At 30.7% G+C, this 21,769-nt stretch overlaps 2 protein-coding genes across 2 annotated transcripts in view; one reads left to right on the top strand and one right to left on the bottom strand.

Moving 5' to 3' along the window:
• GlyS (glycogen [starch] synthase) overlaps positions 1-16,537 on the bottom strand; it is a 29,992-nt gene extending 13,455 nt beyond the window's left edge. The window contains exons 1-7 of the mRNA XM_014424591.3: positions 16,322-16,537; positions 15,962-16,092; positions 13,921-14,105; positions 7,562-7,753; positions 5,819-6,016; positions 2,682-2,798; positions 1,697-1,842 (exon numbers count right to left, since the gene is read on the bottom strand). Coding sequence (XP_014280077.1) covers positions 1,697-1,842; positions 2,682-2,798; positions 5,819-6,016; positions 7,562-7,753; positions 13,921-14,105; positions 15,962-16,091 — 968 coding nt within the window. The 5' untranslated portion in view covers position 16,092; positions 16,322-16,537. The remainder of the gene's footprint in view (positions 1-1,696; positions 1,843-2,681; positions 2,799-5,818; positions 6,017-7,561; positions 7,754-13,920; positions 14,106-15,961; positions 16,093-16,321) is intronic.
• A 435-nt stretch (positions 16,538-16,972) lies between these two features.
• The window catches only part of dia (diaphanous related formin 1), a gene marked incomplete in the record, with an annotated part of 22,673 nt that continues 17,876 nt past the window's right edge, over positions 16,973-21,769 (top strand). The window contains 3 exon segments of the mRNA XM_067047154.1: positions 16,973-17,474; positions 17,551-17,619; positions 21,290-21,460. Coding sequence (XP_066903255.1) covers positions 17,584-17,619; positions 21,290-21,460 — 207 coding nt within the window.

Below are 21,769 nucleotides of genomic sequence, written 5' to 3'. Positions count from 1 at the left end.
TTATTCATTTTATGTGTAAAATTATTCTGTTTATACTTCCTTTTTATTTTTTTTATTTTTATATACTTACTGTGGTTGTTATCTTGTTCTGTTTTTAGCCCTGAAGATGGCTAGAAACTCTAGCCGAAACGTTGGCACATTAAAATAAGTTAATCGAACTTATTTGTGTTTTTCATTGAACGCACCCCCAACCATCTTCTCCTCATTTCTTAAAGGTTATATTTTAAAGAAAATTTTAGTGATAAAAAAAAAATTATGACATATTGTCACCAGCTGTCTCTTGAGACTTGGTCCTAGACACTTATTTTTACTGAGTGACACACTGAACTTGAGGACTTGGTCCCAAACATTGTATACAAGGATTTGATACCTGGTACTATATAGGATTAAACAGTAAAACACGCACTGCATACTAACTTAATTCCTACTCTCATACTATCCAATGTAATAATACAATGTTAATAAACACTGGAAATAAACAATGTCTATTCTATGTACGCACGTATGTAAACATACATGAGAATTAATATTAATTATTCATATATATACGTACATACGTAAGTGTATTTCAAAAAAATATGCATGCTACAACAGAAACACATATAAGACATATATGTTTGTTATAATGAGGATTCACTACAGGTAGTTTTTTTTAATTTGTTTAGTTAAAATTTAAAATCCAAATAGGCAAAGTTACCTCACACTTACCAGAACAATGGTTTCTTTAACCATGCATTTTTTTTTTTTTTTTTTTTTTTAACATCTTTAAAGTACTCTCATTAAAGAGGAACTAGAGAAGTGAACAAGAAGGAATAGTCCTAGTGCAACAGAACATGAGACAGATAGTAAAGAGATAGAAAGTCGAGCAACTATTTCCCGTGATCCTTTATGAAACTATGGAATTATGACACTGCGTTCATAATAGCATAGCAACTATACTTAACTTTTGTAATGAAAAGGACATTGAAGCTCATTCTTACTAATATTTTAATAAGAGAAAGTATTTCAAATCCCGCAGGAATTTAAGATTAGGTGGTCATATAACCCTCAAATATTCTACTCAAAGCCGATTTTCAGCAAGAAGGGGTTTAGATTTTTTTTTTAACAAGATTATTCACAATATTTTGGAATTGTATAAACATTTTTTCAATTTGTTTAATCAAGTATTAAGACTGAGTCGGTAGTGTTTTTAAAAATATAAATAAAGAGAGACGATTTTATGTTTTTTCTCTTTGATCCTGGTCTTTCCAACATGTCAGAGACATTTTCCATACAAGGAATCTAAAAGTAAAAACATAGGGAAAAGGTTGATAGACATAGATATGGAAATCATGAAGAAGACTTAGCTCACTAACTTCACAATCCTAGGGAACAAGAGATAATGATTTAAAAGAAAAAATACAATAGTAATTTCAGTTGACTCATACAAATGGGGCAATATTTTTTTTTTTTTTTTTCTGGAAAATCCATTTATAAACATCTGAAATAAATTCCAAAATAAATAAAAAATGTCATATATTAGTACCAGGCCTAGAGCCATGATATATTGAATAAAGGTCTATAAAGAGCTGCATTAAAAAATAAATAAATAAGGATCCACTGTATTATATCAATACTCATTAAAAAATAGATAAAAACTCTTGAAATCTTTAGGCAATTGTTGTTTTTATTTTAAAAAAATAAAAACATTACTTACCCATAAAAGTGTCCTCGAACAAATTCATGAATCTTATCTTTGGCCATTGCATGAAGGTTCTGAAATTCATGAAGAGCAGAAAACTTAATAACATTCAGACCATTTGGAGTAATGACATCTGGTTTCTTTTTTAACAGATGCTCCACCTATAGCAAGTAAACAGTGAGATAAATAAACCTAACAGTTTACATTAACATTATTTACATTAAATTAATAATTAATTAATTACATTACAGTCACATTAAATGTTAATGCCTAAAGGATAAGAAAATGTTTTGTCGTATAACATTGATTATTTACAAAAACTATTTCACTATGGGTCATAAAATTTTTTAATAAAATAAGAACAAGAAATTCTTAAAAGCAAAGGTGAGTTGGGTCCCCTTAAGAATACTACATTTGATCTTACAACCCTGTTGAGGAATGCAAGTTAGGACACGTAGGAGGGAGACAGAGTTGAAGCAGTTGGTTAATGCGAATACAGAAGATAATTAACAACTAAAATGACAGAAAAAAAAATTTGATGTGTCTACTCATGCAACTATTCTTAACGTTTAAAATACAAATCTAATTAAAACATTGTTTGTCACATCTTCGTTAGTTTCCAAAGGAATGTGCATGTTACTCCCCCGTTTAAGAGATAATTGGGGCACAGACACAAAGACCAATACATAGGAAAGTAAAAACCACAATTTATCGAATTTAAACATAGAAATTGAAAATTTGCATTTAATAGAATAATCAGATTTAATTATGTGTTTCCAGAGCAAAGGGAGTTTCTTACATACATTGTTCAATATAGTGGAAGGCATGTAATTAAATTTGAAAAACTGACTGTACAAACCCAAATTTTTTAATCTTGTTTTTCTTAAAACTGGGTTTTTGGACTTAATTCCCTATAGATATCAAATACAGGCACATTAAAAAAATAAATAAATAAAAATAAAAATATTAAATTCAATTAACATATAGAAGTAACAAATACCTCAAGTCCAGTAACATCAGAAACAGTTGTAACAATATTGGCCAAGTGTGTTGCTGCCCGTTCCAAACAGTATCGATGATAAATCTGTCTTTTCCCTGCTTCTTCATCAACATTGAACTAAAATAGAAAATATAATTAATAAAATCTGATTAAAAAAAAATTCTTTATCCTTTCTCTTGGCACTCTTAACAATGAAGTGGGTCTATTAATAAAATGTTGGTAACAAAAGAGTTTGTTGTACTTAATAAGCTCAAAAACTAACTAAACATATTCAGTCATACAGTACAGGATGAAAAGTATTTTATTAAAATTTAGGAGGTATAAATTGGTAGGATAACAGGAGCACTAGAAAGGGAGATAGGTGTGGGAGTCTCCCCCAATCTTAGCAGATGAATCACCCCATAGTGCCCTAGTCTATGCTTCAGGATTCCTAGTTCTCCCTATACCTACCAATAGGACCATGTTAAGTGATAGAGATGGAGGTTTGTGATATCTATCAATTTGATAGGTCTCATGGACCCTCCTTGCTAATGGGCGCCATTACTGAAGCAGCTAGTATTGCCCTCCAATGGCGAAGCACGAGAGAACGTCCGGTCCCATGGTGGACACCGGCCCTGACTCAGCTCAAGAAAGAATACTACAGGGCCAGGCGTAGGTACCAGGAGTGCAGAGATAATGAGGAGACCTGCACTCCAAGAGGAATCTAAACATAGGTTTAGGAGATATCGAAACGGAGTGTGGCACCAGAAGAAGAGGTTCTGGCACAAGTTCATTGCTGAGGAGACAGACAAGAATCCCTGGGTGTCCAGTATAGAGTGGCACTGGGTAAGGTCAAGCCTCTACAGTTAATGGCGGCTATCAGAGTAGGGGGTGCCCTTGCAACCACTCTGGAGGAAGCTGCGAAACTGTATATAGATTATACATACCCTAGGGACGATCTGTTCTAAGATAGCACAGAAGACAGCATGGTGAGATGCACGACAGTATATCTACCAGGGGATATATGGGACCTTCGTCTTGCCCTGGACCAACAGAGAATTGGGAAGGCTCCAGGACTCGATGGCATAGATCCTGCTATCTTCAAGAATAGTGCCCCTTATATTGAGACTGACATTTTGGAGATATTCAAAGAGTATTTAGATAAGGGGTACTTGGGGTTACAGACTGCTCTATAAGGGAGGTGGCAAGGATAAGGAAACGCCAAAGGCCTACCGACCTATATGCCTCCTTTCAGTAGCCAGAAAAGTTCTGGAACACATGATTGTGAACAGCCTTAGACCAATCCTAATGGCAGCAAGCCACCAACGGCAATTTGGCTCGACCCGTGGCAGGGGAACAATAGATGCATTGCTGAGAGTGCGTGGGGACATAGAAGGAAAAGCGGAGAAATATGTCTTACTGATACTGTTCGAGATATCCTCCGCCTTCGATAGTGTTTGGTGGCCCTGTGTACTTCAGCAATTGCAAGAGCTCAACACCCCTCAGTAACTTATACTCCCTGGTAGGTGGTTACCTTAGTAACAGGAGCGTCAAGATTAGGGGTAACTACTACGAGGTGAAGGAAAAAATTGAAAGAGGATCCCCACAGGGTTCAGTCCTAGGTTCGGCCCTGCGGAAACTAGTGTTTGATGATTTGCTGGGGAAGCTAGAGAAAAGAGGATTCCTTGCCAGGACCTACGTCGACGACCTGGCAGTCATCGTGGCCGAGAACAGCAAAGCCAGATTAAAGATGGAAGCAGAGAGGTTTGCCGGTCTCGTAGGAGAATGGTGTGAGAGGAGGAAATTGAGTATGGCCGCAGCTAAGACTCAGGCCATACTTATAAGAGGCTCCACTGATAGGGCTCATCCTATTTCCGAGAATTAGACTGGATGAGGAAGTGACGTACCGGAGCGATGCCCCATGACCTCATTCTCAAGGAGGGTTTCGTCAAGTACGAAGTAAAGAGGCAGAGGTTGGTAGCGCAACCAGAGGGACTCCAAGAGAGGATTGGCGAGACTCCAAACCTATAGAAGAAGATGCTGCAGAAAGATTCCATTGAAGAATGGAATAGACGGAGGCAGGGAAACCAGAAGGGCACCATTCTGAGGAAGTTCTTCCCTACCATCCATTCAAGACTGAGAACACAATGGGTCCTCCCAAATTATTAGGTATCACAGCACCTAACAGGACGGTGGGTTCCGGAAAAGCTGCTAAGTCAATGTTCTTTTGGGAAGAACATTGACCCCCGGTGCCCTACGTGTGGAGTACCTAAAACTGCAGAGCATTTAATGTTGAATTGTACCGCCATGGAAGGATATCGTGCCAGATTGTTGAGGAAAACCGGGATATTCGCCCTTGTCAAGTCAGACTTCCCTCGTCTGATGGAGGAGAAGAACCATCCCTCCTTTAGGGAATTCATCTACAGGTGGAAAGAGGTGGTCAGCCTGACACTTTACGTTAGGAAGGGCTCGACCACCCGGAATCGGCAAGCGACCAAGACAAGAAGATGTAGGTGAAGAAGCAGACGCAGACTGAGACCAGAGGGGCTGGACTAGGCTGCGTACTGGAGGAGGCACCCAGACAGATGAAGGTGGATAAAGTGCAGCCCCATCTAAAAGGCGCTCACCCGAGCACAAGCTGCACCACAGTTGAACACCAATAAATAAATAATAAAGACAGTTATTGGTGGCAGCAGCATGCGTAATCTTTGCCCACTACCCCACTGCTGCCGAACCCCGTATGCCAGAAGTGGCGAGGAAGGAGGAATAAAAAAAAAAAAGAGATGGACCCTCCTGGAAACCCAATCCAAGTGGAGGGAGTTTGAGCTAAGCATTAATGCGATTGAAAGTGAACTGAGGACAAAGCTGGGCTATACTGAAGGAACAACAGGAGGCAAGAACAGTCAGAAATATTCAAAAAAAGGTTCTTGTACAAAAAGTGCAACACTTCTGCATATGGACAAGATTATCTTAAGGTGGATAACATGGCTATGTAGTGGACACTATTATTAATCCATACACGATATCTAAATCTGCAAAGGCATACGGCTTGTTTTGAATAGAGTAAGGAACAGCGAAGAATAAATGCTGAGTGGCTGGTGCACAAATGCCAGAATAAAAATATTTGTATATATATTAAAAATTAAAAAAGTACTTACATGAGGTAGATTGTTATAGAAGTCTGTTTTACCAGCACATAAGTACCGCCCAAGCAGAGTTGCATGTGTCGTAAATATTGTAGCTATTTCAATTTTCCTTGTTCTCACTGCAATTAGACCAGCGCCAGCTTGCCATTCATGGAAATGGGCTAAAATCTTAGGCTGAGTGTCTGATAATTCTTCAGCTGCCCTTTTAAACTGGAAATCATACAAGGCATTAGAATAAGTGAAGATTAATAATTAAAAACTCAACTTAGTTTATTTAAATTTTACAAGAAAATTTGAATGCAGCAACAGGTGTTCTTTTATCAAAAGTGAGTCTGAAACTAGATGCATTACTACCACAGAATAATAAAATAGAAAACATTACAAGCACTACAAAACATATACATATAGGCACTGGAGGGTTTGAATAAGATAACATCATAATTTTAGTTTATTATTTTCGACAATGATCCTTTGAAATAAAAGAAAAAAATTTATCTTTCAATCATGCAACCGATTCTGCTCAAATTACCAGACAAACTTCATTAAGGTCAGGAAAGACAACCTGTAAACTACGATCATTATAAGCCTAACTATTGGGTTAAAGTGGCTCTGGGAGTTGCAAAATATTGTCATGTCAAGTACTTATACGGCATTAATCTGTTTGTACAAATGGTTACCAAGGTAACTGGTATGTAATCATACAATTCTATGATTACAAAATAACAAGGTTATTTTATTTGAACTTTTTAATCACATTTTTAAAAGTATTTGGACAGAATTTCATAGAAATTTATTCACTTTTTATTAGTTTTTATAATAAATAGAAAACTATGCATCCTATAATCAGGATAGAAATTTTTTTATCTATATGAAACATGCTGAGCCTAAAATACCCTTTCACTCCAGAAAGAGAACTAGAATTACTAGTTTTCCCTTTTTTTTTAAGCAACATTAAAAATAGAAAATTAAAAAAATATACTGGCTAGTCACAGGCTCTTGTTTTAAGGAAGAGAAAAAATATAGAAAATTTTGGCTCAATCCATTGATTAGCACAAGGCTTATAGATGGAAAATTTTCTAAATTTATTGACTCTTAAAAATATCCAAAAATTTTTAAAATTATTTTTGCATGAGCGATGAAAGTTTTGAGAAACTTTGGATGCTAGTAAGACCTAGTACCAACGTACAACGTACAACGTACCAAGATTTACACTAATGATGTCCTGAGAAAAGATTGGGAATACTATTTTATATTTAAAATCAAGAGCAACTTTTTAATAACCAGTTTGAGAAGACAGGCATGAACATGAACTTGTGCATTTTATTTTACTAGCAACAAATGAGTCTCCAGGGAAATCAAACATGTTTGAATACTTAAGTTTCTGCAACTAAATAATCTTCTGTGTGCTGATTCTCATAAGAAATAATGTGTTCCACTTTATGAATTAAAAAGTTGCCAATGTGTGGCTACATTTTAGCCACATAATACTTAAAATTCAGACGATATCATATGATATTCTTCCTGCAATCTGACAATTTATAAATAATTATTCATGATTCAATTACAAACAAGGAAGATAAGGAAATATACATTTAAAAAAATTATTTAACTCTTAAAACTGAAAATGATACAATATTCAGTTAAGATAAGTTTTATTTTTTTTAAGTATTGAATAAAATAATTCTTTAAAACTTCGTAAGCTAAAATTACACATTTAAAACAGGAATATATTATGCATAAGAAATTTATAGTTACCTCACCAAGAAACGTAGCAACCATGTAACCAAGAATTAGGGCATCATTGGTTTCAATATCAGGTTGGGGAATACCAATTTTTGTATTAGACCATAATTCCTGTTTAAATTCATCAAGTTTCCATGATGCTGAACCAATGTCAAATAGAATAACTTGAGGATTACCTTCAACAAGCCAAGTACCACAGTGCACCTAAAATATACATTGTAATAATAAAAATATTATTTTGTTCTAAAATATTAGTTAATAAACCTATCTTAAACTTATAAAAGTTTTGATTTAGTTTTAATATTTTTGAGATAATACATTTCCAGGCAAAAAGTATGTGACGGCCACTTTTAGAACTGATTCTAAAACTGATTTTATTTGAAGTTTCATCTAGTGGTAAGTCAACAAACCAAAAAGTTTTTAAAATATTTTTAAAAAGCAGGTTTATATAGAAAGCTGATTGTATGTTGTTGTTTTTTATTTACATGTTAGAACCTTTAAATTAGAAAATTATATTGAAATGGATTAATAATAAAAGGAAGTACATGGTTAATTTATTTCATCAAAAGTGATGACCAACCAAATTTACCATGAATGGTAACATGGCCAACCATATTTGCATGGTAAATATGGGATTTAGACACAAAAAAAGTAAATGTATTATTATTTTTTTTCTGAAGTTATGTAAGTTTTGGGGGTGTTGAATCAGATTCTGGGTTTTATCATCTTGTATACTGTTCAGATTTTTATAAAACAAAATGCAAAAAAAAAAAAAAATTAAATTGCACTTGATCCGTTTTTTACTTACCTCTCAATAATTTTTTACTCTAAGACAAAATAATTCAAATATAAAATTATAGATAAAAATATTTTCCACAAATCTAGATCTTTTTTCATCAATTGCTCTGTTTAGATGCTAAAGTACGTTGAGATACTGTGACTATCTCATCAAGTTCCAATAGGCAATTCCATCATCAGTTGATTGCTAATTTTTTTTTTATTTTTATATTTAAAAAAAGTAACTGAGAGTTATAAAATTGTTTATTCAAGTAACGTAAGCATTATCTAAATTTATAAGCAATTATAATAAAAGGTTAGGTGAGTTTGAATGCAGATGGTCCAGACTGCTGGTTGTCAGGTGAACATCCTGACATTCATCAGTCATCAATGGAACAGAAAAAATTGTAATAATACCTTCAACAGTTAAGAAAGCTTGAAAATTGTAGACAATTAAAAAACATTTATGTTAGAGCTACCATGAGAAATAAATACCTATAGTCAGGAATTTAGATTTCAACTTCCTCAAATTTTAAGTCAATATTATCAATATTTTTGCACATGTCCTCACAGGGATAGTACATTTTCAAACAAAAAATGAACTTCTCTCCTGCATCCACAACTTCACCTAAGAACTCATTTTTGCATTTGAAAAAAAAAATTGAGCTAGGGTTGTTGTTGGCATAAGTCTATTCTGCTTCCTCCACTGTTCAGTGGCCCTACCCATTACTGAACTTAATAGAAAAGAAAACCCATAAGGAATTTTGTTCTGGGGTTAGTATGGATCCAGTTTATTGGCGTCTTCACTTGCAGATAGGTTATTAGTCTAATTTTATTTCTCGAATTGTTGAAGACGTTTTCCTGAAAAATGCTCAATATCATTTCGATATTGAACACTATTTCTATGAAGTGCTTTGTGATCTCCTTGTTTTCCCTCAAATACAACTGAGATTGACTTGTGCTTGAATAGTACAGATTCCAAATTCCATAAAGATCACAAATATCCTGAAAATGTCTTAGGTATGAGGTAGAAATACCATCAATATGCTCCAGCGCCTAAACTGTGAACTAATGAAAACATTTATAGATACCAAACTTGCAGAAAATTTTGACTTGAAAACTTGAAAAACAAAATCTAGAAACAAGGGAATAACCAAGGCGAACTCTACTGTACCAGGCGGGAGAGTTACTCCCACTTCTTGCCGGCCTCCTAATCTTAGGAGGCCTGTTTTCAATATGCTTGATTGATGTAATCTTATTCCACTCGCGTATTTTCTCACTTTTTTCTTAATACGAAAGGGAAATGAGGATTGTAAATAATCTTAATTAGTTTTGAAATTAATAATAAAACACTCGTATTTAATGTTTATAATTCTTTAAAGATATATTCACAAATTCTAATTCTGATCTCTTTTTAGAAAATCTGTCTTACTGCTACGTTCAGTGTACCATTTACCACTGAAATCATATTATTTTAGATTAAATTATTTTTCAGTTCACATTAGATTCCTTTCAATTTGTCATTGAAAATCAGAAATACGCATCGTTTTAAAATAATTCTTCTACTCAAACTCGTTTCAGCTTTAACTTTCATGTGAAAATTTTATATTGATATTTTATATTAAGGAAAAAGAGGGTTTAGCAGTTACCAATTTATTTATTTCAATGTTTGAATTTCCTGATATTTTTTATAGACTTTTCTGTACATTGATTGTTTCGAAGCTTTTTATAATTTGATAACAGTATATTACAAATTGTATTTACAATTTGGATTATGGCATTTGATATTGACAAGTCACAATCAGAGCATATTTCTTGCAAAACTGACCCAATACGTGCAACGTTCATAATAACAATTTTAATCATTTCTTTTAGAAGAGAGGGGTGATTGATCCCTGCATTTAAAAATAACCTTTCAAAATTAGTTGAAACTGCGAGGTGCATTACTTTTAAAGAATATATTCCAATTTATAAAACAACGTTCGATGGCATTGTTAGCCCTCCTCTATTTATAAGTTCTACATATTTATTAGAAATATTGTCTTGTTCAATTAAAAATAGACAACTTTGGCAGTCTAATTTTGAGGATATTTTAAATACAGAATAACCACAAATATACTTAAACACATCTTCATCAATGGTAATATACAATTCATCTATGTTTAGTATAGCATTTTTTAACTGATCAGGCACTTCAATTTTGTCAGCAACTGACTCACATTCTATTTCCAGTAAATTTGCTGTATCAATTGAAATCATTCCATATTGTGTCGATTTGATTCCTAGTATACTTTTTGCTCTAATTTTCCTATCAGAACTTAAAATTCCATTTACTTCAACATTTTATATGCCATCACTTAATTGCTGGTACATCCCAAATCTTTCTAATTTGTCAGTTTGGAATTTCCCTAGCAAAATGTATTCAACATTTAATTCCGTCCAGGAAAACTTTATTATTTCAAATAAAGCCATTGTGCTGTCAATAAGCGCATCTGAAGTATTCTAGCTGAAAAAATGTACACTTTTGTCATCCAATAAATCCATGACACGAATGTTTCCAAACATCCTATTCTCTCATCTACTATAGATCAAAAAGGAAGTCCATATGTGTTTCCTTAAATTTTCCTAGTAAAGGTTTTTAAGTATTTACAATATTCCACCATTTCCATATAACATTAACATATTCTGCAGTGCTGGACTTTCCATTTTTAATTAAAGCCGCATAAGTGCTTTAAGGAAATATATTTAAAGCTAATGAAATTTTTTACCTATCAAAATTACTAAGGTATAACGACTGATAGTTTAATTTTAACGCTTTTTTGATTAAGCTATTATTTTCTTGTTTATAGATATTTCTCAAATCTACAAAAATCACATCTATTAAATTAAGCTTATTAACATTCAACCCTCTTAAATTTTGGAAATAAAAAAGTTTTATTTAGATCTTTTAAATTTAAACAATTGTTTTGCATATGTTTTAAAAGATGAACAGTATCGAAAATCTTAAAAACTGGACGATTGACTTCCAGGATGCTAATTTGATAATTAAATGAATCTGGACTGATTGAAGAAAACATTTTAGGTTCATTCGGTTGTGGTCTGATATCACACTTAACACTTTGAATCCGTGCTCTTCTAATAAAATAATAATGCTTTTAGTCATTTCAGCTAATTGAGTTGCTGTTAATGCTCTCACAGGAGTCAAATTCAACATGTTCTTAACTTGAAAAAGCAGTATTTCTAAGAAAAGCTTGTATCGTTTTTGCTTTTACCAACTGAGAACAATTTGAAGCAAATTCTCTAAGTTCACCAGACATATTCTACAGACCTGTTGATATAAATCTCATCTAATTGTAAAACCACCCATCGTTCCAATTCTGATTTGATTTTAGATGCAATCGCTTTGATATAATTTTTGTTGTGCTCATCTTTATTGGGTGACACACGCAAGGCAGATGTTAATTTCTGTAAATAATTTGGATGAGGCAAAGTTAAAATATTATTAGCCCTCATGACTTCATAACATTTTTTGGACTGGAAGTAAATTAAGGCCGATCTCATAATCATATTAGAGGAATATCTTTTTGATGTTTAAAGAGTAAATTTATTTGCTCTTAAAAAATTAGTTAGAGAAAGTTTAATCTCTTCATTTTCATCAATGAACTTATCTCTTATTTCATTAAAATGCATATTTAAATTGTCTATAAGAATAGCAAATAAAGGAATGTACTCCTTTCTAGATAAATAGGCAATCATATTTTTTAATTTTGACCACTTATTAATTTAAATGTCACTACTATCTTTTCTATTATCTACATATCGCTTTTGTTAACCAGTGATCGCAGTTTTAATTATATTGAATTTGCTAGACAACTGAATGAAGTAATTTTATCAGCCTCTTGTCCAGATAATTCTGTTTCTTTATATCTTCTCTCTTTCATTTTTCTCCTCTCCTCAGGTTCTGTTCGTTTATAGTTGGGGGCATTTTCCACAAATAATGTGGCAAGTTGGGGAATAGTGTAGGGAAAAAGGCTGGTTTTATTTTAGGACGAATAGGAATAGTGGAATTACGGTTATGGTTTTATATCGTCAGTTGTGAAATGTTAGATACAAGCAACCAAATTTGAAGACGGCGACCAGTTTTTTCTAGGAATCAATTTCAGCCATTGTTGTCTTAAATTATTCTCTTTCAAGAAATGAAATGTTGTAATATAACCAGAGTTCTTAGAAGAACTGGAATCATTGCTGGTACAAAAAGGGACAGAACATTTATGAGGCATAATGAACCTTAAATTTCTTTATATTAGAAAGACGAAGAATATAATAGTTTAGCTTTGTAACACTGGATCAACATTGATTATAACAGAAGAAATAGTCGAAACAATGAACAGTGAGGCACTAGAACTAGCTACTAGTAGGGTAGAGTAGGCCTCCTAACTCTGCTACCCCCACCATCACACTACCACCTAGAACAGTAGAGTTCACCTCAGGATAACCCAAAATCTTATACAACATCCAAAAAAATGATTAGAAAACATATACATTTGTATGATATCACTCTTTAATGATCTTGTTGACTGAATTATATATAATTCTTCATAGTTAATATTTTGTTTTAAAAATATAAACAACTTATTCATTCAACATGCTACTCAATTTTTCTAATGAAGCTAAATGGATGCCATTTCAGAAATTATCAGGGGATTTAAGGAATTAAATCCAATTCACAGAAAACAAAATTTTTTACTAAAGTAAAAAAATAAAATTATGCAATTATATATTTAGTTTTAATAAAAGGAAGATGGTTCAGATGCAGTCAAAGTGAATAGCTAGTTATATATGTATATATAGTTGACCGTAAAAATTTAAATATAAGAAGATGGTCAGAGTTGTGGTAAAAAAAAAAAACTAATAGTTTAAAACTATTTTAATGTCCGACGTTTCGCCCCACTTTAAACAGCCCTGCAAAGTGGGGTGAAACGTCGGACATTAAAATGGTTTTAAACTTTTTGTTCTTTTTTTTTACCACAACCCTGACCATCTTCTTAAATTTGAATAACTATTTATATTGAGTCAACGTTTCACCCCACATTGCAAGGCTTCATCAGGGCTTTCAGACTAGAAGTCAGCGCAAAAGTCGTATATCATTTTCACACTGACTTGTAGTATGAAAGCCATGTTGAAACCCTGCAACGTGGGGTGAAACATTGGCTCAATATAAATAGTTAATCACTATTTGAGTTTTTCTTTGACCACAACTAAACCATCTTCCTTTCATTATTACACACGGTCAATCAGTGATCTTCCAATATATTTAATTTGTTTTTGTTTTTCAATTAATCCAAATATCAAGGACTGAATGAACCTTTAACTTATTCCATACACAAGGAAAAGAGCCAGAATTTGGAAGCCGTATATTCAATTTGCTCTAGGTGCTTGGTAATTTATTGTGGAATAGACTATTTAAATCAACAATCTCTAACCCATATCCATCAGGATTAAGTCATCCCAAGTAAATAAGGTTCCATCTTATTTCCCGAAGACCCATTATATATTTCCATATTTTATTACACTTATAAGCAATAAATGTATACCTTATATCCCAAGTCTCTCGTCCTTGCTACTGCTAACTGTAAAGGAGAACCTAATGGAAATTCCATTTCCTCAACTTCAGTTCTGGCAGAAGATTCCTTGTAAGGTCCAATTAAAGTAAATTGGTTGCCTAGTTCTTCCGTAGTTATCCATGCTTTAGATCTGATAACTGTATATATTCCACCAACTGAAATCAAAATATATTGAATTATTCTTAAAAATTTACAACCTGAGCAGTTCATTATAATGTTTAATTTTACAGATTAACCTGAGAAAAGTGTAGTCTTGAGCATTCTTCTCATATTGGGAAACAAACGTCTGTATTTTCCTAGCATTTCACCTGTTTTGTTTATATTTTGTCTACCATCTGTTAACCCTTTGATGTTGTCATTGCCACTTGTTTATGTTACTCCCTCTTTTACCTCCCCATCAATACTCAATTCAGTTTTAATCTGGCCTCCTCATAATGGTAAAACTAAGCGTTTCTCTCAGCACTACAATCCTAACCTGACATCTTTCTTTCCTTTATTTGAGCATTTTGCTCATCTGGACACCCTTTGCGTTTCTTATGATCTTAGATTTTTTAGAAATCTGGATTCATAAGATAAATGCTCACAGGACACCTCTAATGAAACAAAAATGTAGGACACTCCTGCTGGGTTAAAAAATTTCAGAAACATACTGTATAAACATGAAAATATTTTTAATAATGATTACTGAGTTAAGTGTATAAGTTCCAAGTATGAGTTGAAAAAAGTTTCAAGAAACAAGATTTCCTATATCCAAGTTATGTTTAAGCAAGATAATTCTATAAAAGGCATGTTTCAATTGGTTAAAATATCTTCTGATCAATATTAATACCATAATAACCACGTATACTGATCTTATCCAAGTTTAAGAGTTTAAATTTTGACATTTACTTCGTTTTACAAACATGTGTTAATCTGAAAATAGGTACTTTTGCAATTTTTGAACATAAATTGAAAATTGCAATTAGGTTTGTTTTTTCAATTTATATCCAATTCAATATATAACAAAATCTGAAGTCGAGAATGAAATGATTTAAATGTAAAGTTTAGAACATTTTGGAAAATTTGTCAGTAGATTCGAAGATATACCAAGTCATAAGGGCAAATCGTAAACAATATCTAAAAAAAAAAAAATATTGCTCAGGTGTATACTTTTGAATCTATTAACTTTTTGTCTATTTTATTATGATTTGTTTTTCAATAAATTGTAGAGAATAACTTCCAATGAGTTTCACAAAATCCCTAACTCTTCCAGAATTATGTTTTCTCTGATTTTAAACAGTTTTCCCAGTCTGAGGACAAGTTGGCTCTTTTTTACGCTTATTGTAGTCCTAACAATCATTATAGAAACTTTAAATTTTGAATAACTTTTATTCCTACCTGCGATTAATAATAATTAAAAATAAATCATTTACTTAGAAAGTTTATAACCAGGAAAGTTATCTATGTTATAAACATAAATATTAATACATGAAAATGCTTTTATAAAGGAAATAAACTAAAACTAATCCCTATTACATCATGGAATTGTAAGTTAAATTCAGGAAATTATAATTAGGAATATTGTCCATGAATAAAAACAGATAATAATCTTATCAATCAAAATTCAAGGTTAACCATAGTAAAAATACTACAACCCAGAAAATTAAAAGATAATAAATAAAATGTTAACATCAAATTAGTATAAGAAATATTACATGACAATATAATTCTAAATAAAGGTGTATATTTTGCTCATACATAAATATTAAATATAATTTCAGATAAAAATGTTGGAAATGTCAAAACGGAGTTGTGATTTTAAAATATCATTAAAATGAATTTATTTCAATTACAATGAAACATGAACTACATAATGCACAAGAAATTTTAACAGAAGGAATAAATTTCAAATTATAACTCCATTTTAAACATGGAAATAAGTTAAAATTCAATAGTTGCATCCAATAATTAGAAATTAAAAATGAATAATCATTCATAAGACAAGAATAAGAATTTGAAGAAAAAACTGTACCTTTATTAGCAACTTCCCATGCAATTTCAAATGTCCACCTGTTTCCCTCTGCAGCGATGACACCTCTATCCAATCCAGCGAATAAATCATGACCGCTTTCAACTCTGAAAAACTTTCGACTCATTGACATCCTAAAACAGTTTCATGTATTACATATGATGAAGGGAGGGAAAAGAACTCTAAAGCCAAAAATCCAATGAAAACATCAGACCCTGACAGTACTTCTTGATTAAGACAAAACTTCATTTATAAGTAGGAAAGCAATTAAAGATGAACCAGATTTTAACACATTGTTGTTTAAGAAATAGTAACTAGAATATTAAAATAAAAATATAGGAACTATTTTTTTTTAACACTTACCTGACTATAAAGAGCTGTATATATGTTGAAACACTAAAATTTACGATCTACTACACTTTAACTAAAGCAAAAGAGTGGGACATGTGTAGCTTGTGTGAATTGAAGGTCAGATACTGATTAAATGTTAACAAAAACAATTTCCTAAAATCTGATACGGAATTTCAACTTTTTTTTTGTTTAGAAGATAGGAGGAGGTAATTATAGATAACTGTTACTGTCACTAAGACTTCTATCGATAGTATTATCCAAAAACTCGTTTTAATTTTTTTCTATTACTTCCAAAGACCCATTCTGCACATTGTTGGTTTAAGATCAATGAATTATTGGTGTATATAACAGTTAACAGGGTTATTTAACTATTTCTCAACCCAGTCAGTTTTTTTAACTATAAGGTTTTAATTGCGTTAAAGATTTATATCTGATAAAAAGCGATAACACCTAGTTTTAGAATTAAAAATATTAAAACTAAAAATCCATTACTTGGAGCCCCCCTCTATTTCATTTATTGCCTTTCATCTTTTAGTTAAATATGTATTGCTCCAATTAAAACAAATTAATTGGTATAATAAAACTATCAATTATTTTTGCGAGTTTTATCTTCTCCTAATAGAATTAATATTTTTTATGTTTATCTTACGAACTATTCACATTCGTGTCATTGCATTTCTTGTAATGTTTCCTGTAAAAGATTTGATACTTTAATTAATCTAGTTTTGTTACCAAAAACACGCTAATCTAAAGTCATTATCAGCTTAGAATTTAGTCCTACAAGAAAAAATACTTTTATTTATTTTTATTCAAAATAATTGTTGGGTATGCTAAACCCTCCACACGCGGTGTGATCACAACCGAAAACAAACTCCTTCACAGGTGGTCAATTCTCTTTTCTACTCCACTAGTCAACAGTTTTACAATAGATCAGATCAGTGTCGGTTACTATTTTCATTTAGCTGTTGGCATCATATTTAATATTTGCTATAAAAATTGAAAGGATATCTAAGATCGCAAATCGTATTGTCTTAGGAGTGTTAATTGTGCTGTCCCAATTAAATCTATTTTACTAAAAATGTTCTCCAAAACTATTTAGTATTTATTTATTTCTTCTATTTAGTGCAGTGTTTATTACAGAGTACACTAAAGTTTTGTGACAAAGGTGAAAAAATTCAAATAGATGTGAAGCTGTTGTATGATGTTATTTGGGTAAATTATAATAATTAAATGTTTGATAGGCTCACCATTAATGCACCCATGGTTCAAGAAAGATGTCTCGAAATGATAAAGGTCGAACACCAAGTTTTGTAAGTATTGGTGATGCTATTTACCTAATGCTGATGTTACTTATATTTGTGATCGGGTTAGTCATGTTTTCTTTTATTATATTGAACATTACTAGTTATATTTCCTCCCTGAAGGCTATCAAATTTGGTTGGTGTATATATCTGTGTCAGTCTCTATTTAACTAACTTTAAAGTTGTTTGATTAATTTACTTTCATTTCTATTTTCACATTTGTACTTGTGCGTATTTTTTTTTTAGTTAATATTAAGTCAATACTGGCCATGGTTTAGTTTAACATTACTTTTATTAAAGTGACCTAAATTTTGCAATCTTGAATTATCTTAAGATTTTGAAACATTTTTAATTTTTATTGATTACAATTTATTAAAAATGTATGTTTCTTCTTTACATTTCTAATTTACAGATTTGTTGCTAATATTTACTCAAGAGTGCAATACCGAAATTTGTTTTTAGATACCTCTCCAAAATAGGATTTTAGTGGGTGGACAGATGGCTGTCATGCATAAATATATTTATTTTTAATTCAAGGGATGACAACTATAAGTGTAGGAAAAGTTATTTTGGATCAAGTAGTCCAGACTGCATACTATCATATAAAAATTTGTATATCTAGAGGAAAAGTTACTATTGTTCTCTAATTTTTCAAGAATATTGTTGAGGACTATACTGCATATTTCATTTAATAGACATATTTTATTTTCTGCTCATGTACCTTATATCTTATCTAAGTAGTATTAATGATACAGTTTCGTTAAATTGTATGTACATATTTAAATTTTGTATAGTGCAAGTACATATATTTGTGTTGTTAAGCTCAAGACATTGATTCACTTGATGAATTTTTCCCAGTTCGTTTTATTATTTTGATTTGTCCCAATCGTACAAAGTTTAACTATTAAATTTATAAGAATAATGTGACATAGCACAAATTTTTTGAATGAAAAAAAATATAATATACTTTACGGTACTAATTTAAACAATATTTTATTACATTTATCTGTTTTAATAAATTATGTTATTCATATTTTGACATGATTAAGCAAATGTTTCATTTATGATTTTGGATTTTTATTCCTATTTATCTATTGGTTATTGAGTGAATAAGTAGTGAAGGTATTTTGAAAGAACAGCCTTGAAGAATGATGTCATTCTCATGTTAAGATCAACCTGATGTCATAATTTCTTTACCATCTATACATGGATATAGAAATAAATTTCTCTTGTTTTGAAAATTTGGGTTATTTAATTTTCAGTGAATCTGCTGAATAAATTTGATTGAAACTTCATTAAATTTTTATTGTTTTTAGTATTGTTTGGATGTTGTCAGATTGGAAAGGTTTTGATGGAAGTTATAATATTCATAGCAGTGCTGGATAATATACAATGTATCATACTACGAAACGTCTGGTGGTTTATAATCCATTTTTTTTACATACAGATTTGGTTATCTGTTGATAATGTCAGACAAACCCTGTAGCTTATCTAAAGTTTTCTTATCAGTTAGGTGTGTTTAGAAACAGTCATTTTACCTGTAAACCATGTTTTTTACCTGATTTTTTCAGTTTCCTATTTTATTAATTATGAAGTCTACAAAGCAAACTACTTTGGCATTAGCTGTTGCTGTTAATGATACTGTAAGGCTTATTATTATTTTTTTATTCCAACATTTGTTTTTTAGCCTTTTTATGCATTTGTCTATGAATGTACAGTTATTTTTTGTTTGGTTACAATGCCACGATTACATGGCTTAGTTAATATCTAGCATTATAATTGTGGGTGTGGTAATTTCAAATTGAGACCCAAGTTCAAAGTATTTGCTGGCCCCATGTTTTTCTTCTTTACATTTTATTAATATATGTATTATGGTAGATATTGGTTTTCTTACAATTTTTGAAATACTAAATCTCGTATCTATAGTAGTAATACCTAAAATGAAAATCATATTAGCATTAGTAATTTGATGATATTGAACAAGAATTTTTGTAAATGCATATTTTTATTTTAATAAGTGAATTTATGTAATTATTAAATTATTTTAATAAGTAGTTAAAAGTTTATTAATGCACATAAATTTAACCCTCTGATTCAATATTGATACATCATTAACCCTAGAATTTGTGAAAAGTTCTGTAATTATAGTAGTAATTTTGTATGCGATAATTTCTTATTATCTGACACATAAATAAATATTTATACAAATATCAGGGTTGAATCCTTTTTTTCTATTTGAAAAATATGATATATCCAATTGTACAAATAGATAATAGTACATACAATTGAATATACCATTACTTAATACTTTGGGAATGTTTGCAAAAATCGTAAACAGTATACCATTGTTTGAAACTTAAAGGTTTAAGTACCGCTTTCATTTATATCAAACTTTCAGGAATTTGTAGTTAACTAAGTTATATTTGGTATCCTACAATTAAACTCTTTCAAATACCGAATGGGATTTATCTTTTTATAGATATTTAACTTCTTTACAAAATTAAAGGAATGAGTAAATTAATCTTTTAAAAAATCAAACTGATAAAATATCAATGCTTTCTTAAAATAGTAAATTTTAATGAATACAATTACTTAGTTCAGGATCAGTTAATATCAATTTTAATTAGAATAAAAAACTATATAAAACCTAGAAAAGTTTATTTTTCTATTAAGATAGTCCATTTTTCTGCTAGCTAATAATAATATCTAAACTAATATAATTAATGTAGATAATTATACTAATTAAAATATAAGATAATTAAATAATTAATTATAAGAATGATAATAACAAATGAAGAAATTATGAGAAACAAATTGATAGTAATATTGTTAAAATAAAATTGTAAATAATAGAGGATTTTTTTAACTTGAAATTGAAGGAAATATCTCACCTGAAGTAGCTACAGTATCTAACTGGAACCTATAGCAATAAATAATATCTATTTAAATAAATAAAAAAAATATTTGGTATTTATTTTACAAATACATATATATACCTAATGGACTATTATGATAACCAAATAGTAATTGGAAATAGCTTGTAAATATAAAATAGTAAACAATTATTAATGATAACTATTAAATATTAGTAAATTTTGAATAAATTAAAAATATGTTATTCAAGTAAAACACAAAGAAATTACTCAGGTAATGGAAAATAAAGGTGAAAAACAAAAACATTGTGAAATCAAGAGAAAAATTCTATTGAAGAAAATTGGATATATTACTTGAAACAATTGGAATTACTTCAATTGGAGGATAAAAGAAATTCATTATTCTCATTGTGGTTATTGCTATCAGGTTTGTTTAAGATAGGTATAAATAGATTATAGAATGGGTTTGTTATTTTCAGATGATTTGAAGATGGATGCATTTATAATTCTTTAAATGATTTTTCATTTCACTAGTGTAGGATTAATTGCAATTAGGTGTAAAATAACCATTTCAGGCTTATTACTACTTCATATCAGAGACTTAGATTAGGAAAATTGGAGTTTAAAGGTTTTCATTTTATTTTTTTCTCTCTTTAATGTTTAAAAAGTATAGGAATGTACGAAAGAGCCTTATATTTGAGGTAAAATATTGGAAATTTTTTTATGAAGTAGTTTAAAATAAAAGTACATTAATTCTTATTTGAAAATAAATAGATTTAATATTATCTATTGTATTTTTTTTTCAGCTCGATGGCCTGTTTGGACGGCCATCGAAAAAGGAAAGTATGCGGATCACTCCAGGGTCTGGGTACAAGCCCAGACCACATTCTGAAGGTGACCTGGAGCAAGACATTCAAGAGAAAATAATAGAGGATCTTGATGAACTAGCACTTAACAAAAAGTTGGAAGAAATACTAGTATGTTTTTATCATCATAACTGTTTTTAATGATTTATTATTTTACAATATTATTTTATTTTCCGATATCCTAATAGTTATCCTTCAAATATCAACAGAAGCTTAAGTGGAGAAGTAAAGTTTTCAATCATATAAATTATTTGTGATTACAAATGAAATCCAATACTAATTAATAAATATTTAAACAGCCTTCGATACTTTATGTTTAAGTATTTTTTTTTTTAATTTATTAACATTTGTTTATCAGTTCAGTGAGAAGTGCATAATATCTTATTTTAAATTTAAATACAAATTTATTAATTGGGCATG

Source organism: Halyomorpha halys, unplaced genomic scaffold (genome assembly GCF_000696795.3).
Source record: "Halyomorpha halys isolate HHAL.00 unplaced genomic scaffold, Hhal_1.1 Scaffold474.1, whole genome shotgun sequence".
In the NCBI taxonomy this organism is placed as follows: Eukaryota; Metazoa; Arthropoda; class Insecta; order Hemiptera; family Pentatomidae; genus Halyomorpha; species Halyomorpha halys.
Note: the sequence above shows the minus strand (reverse complement) of the source record. Positions and strands in the feature narration are given on the sequence as shown.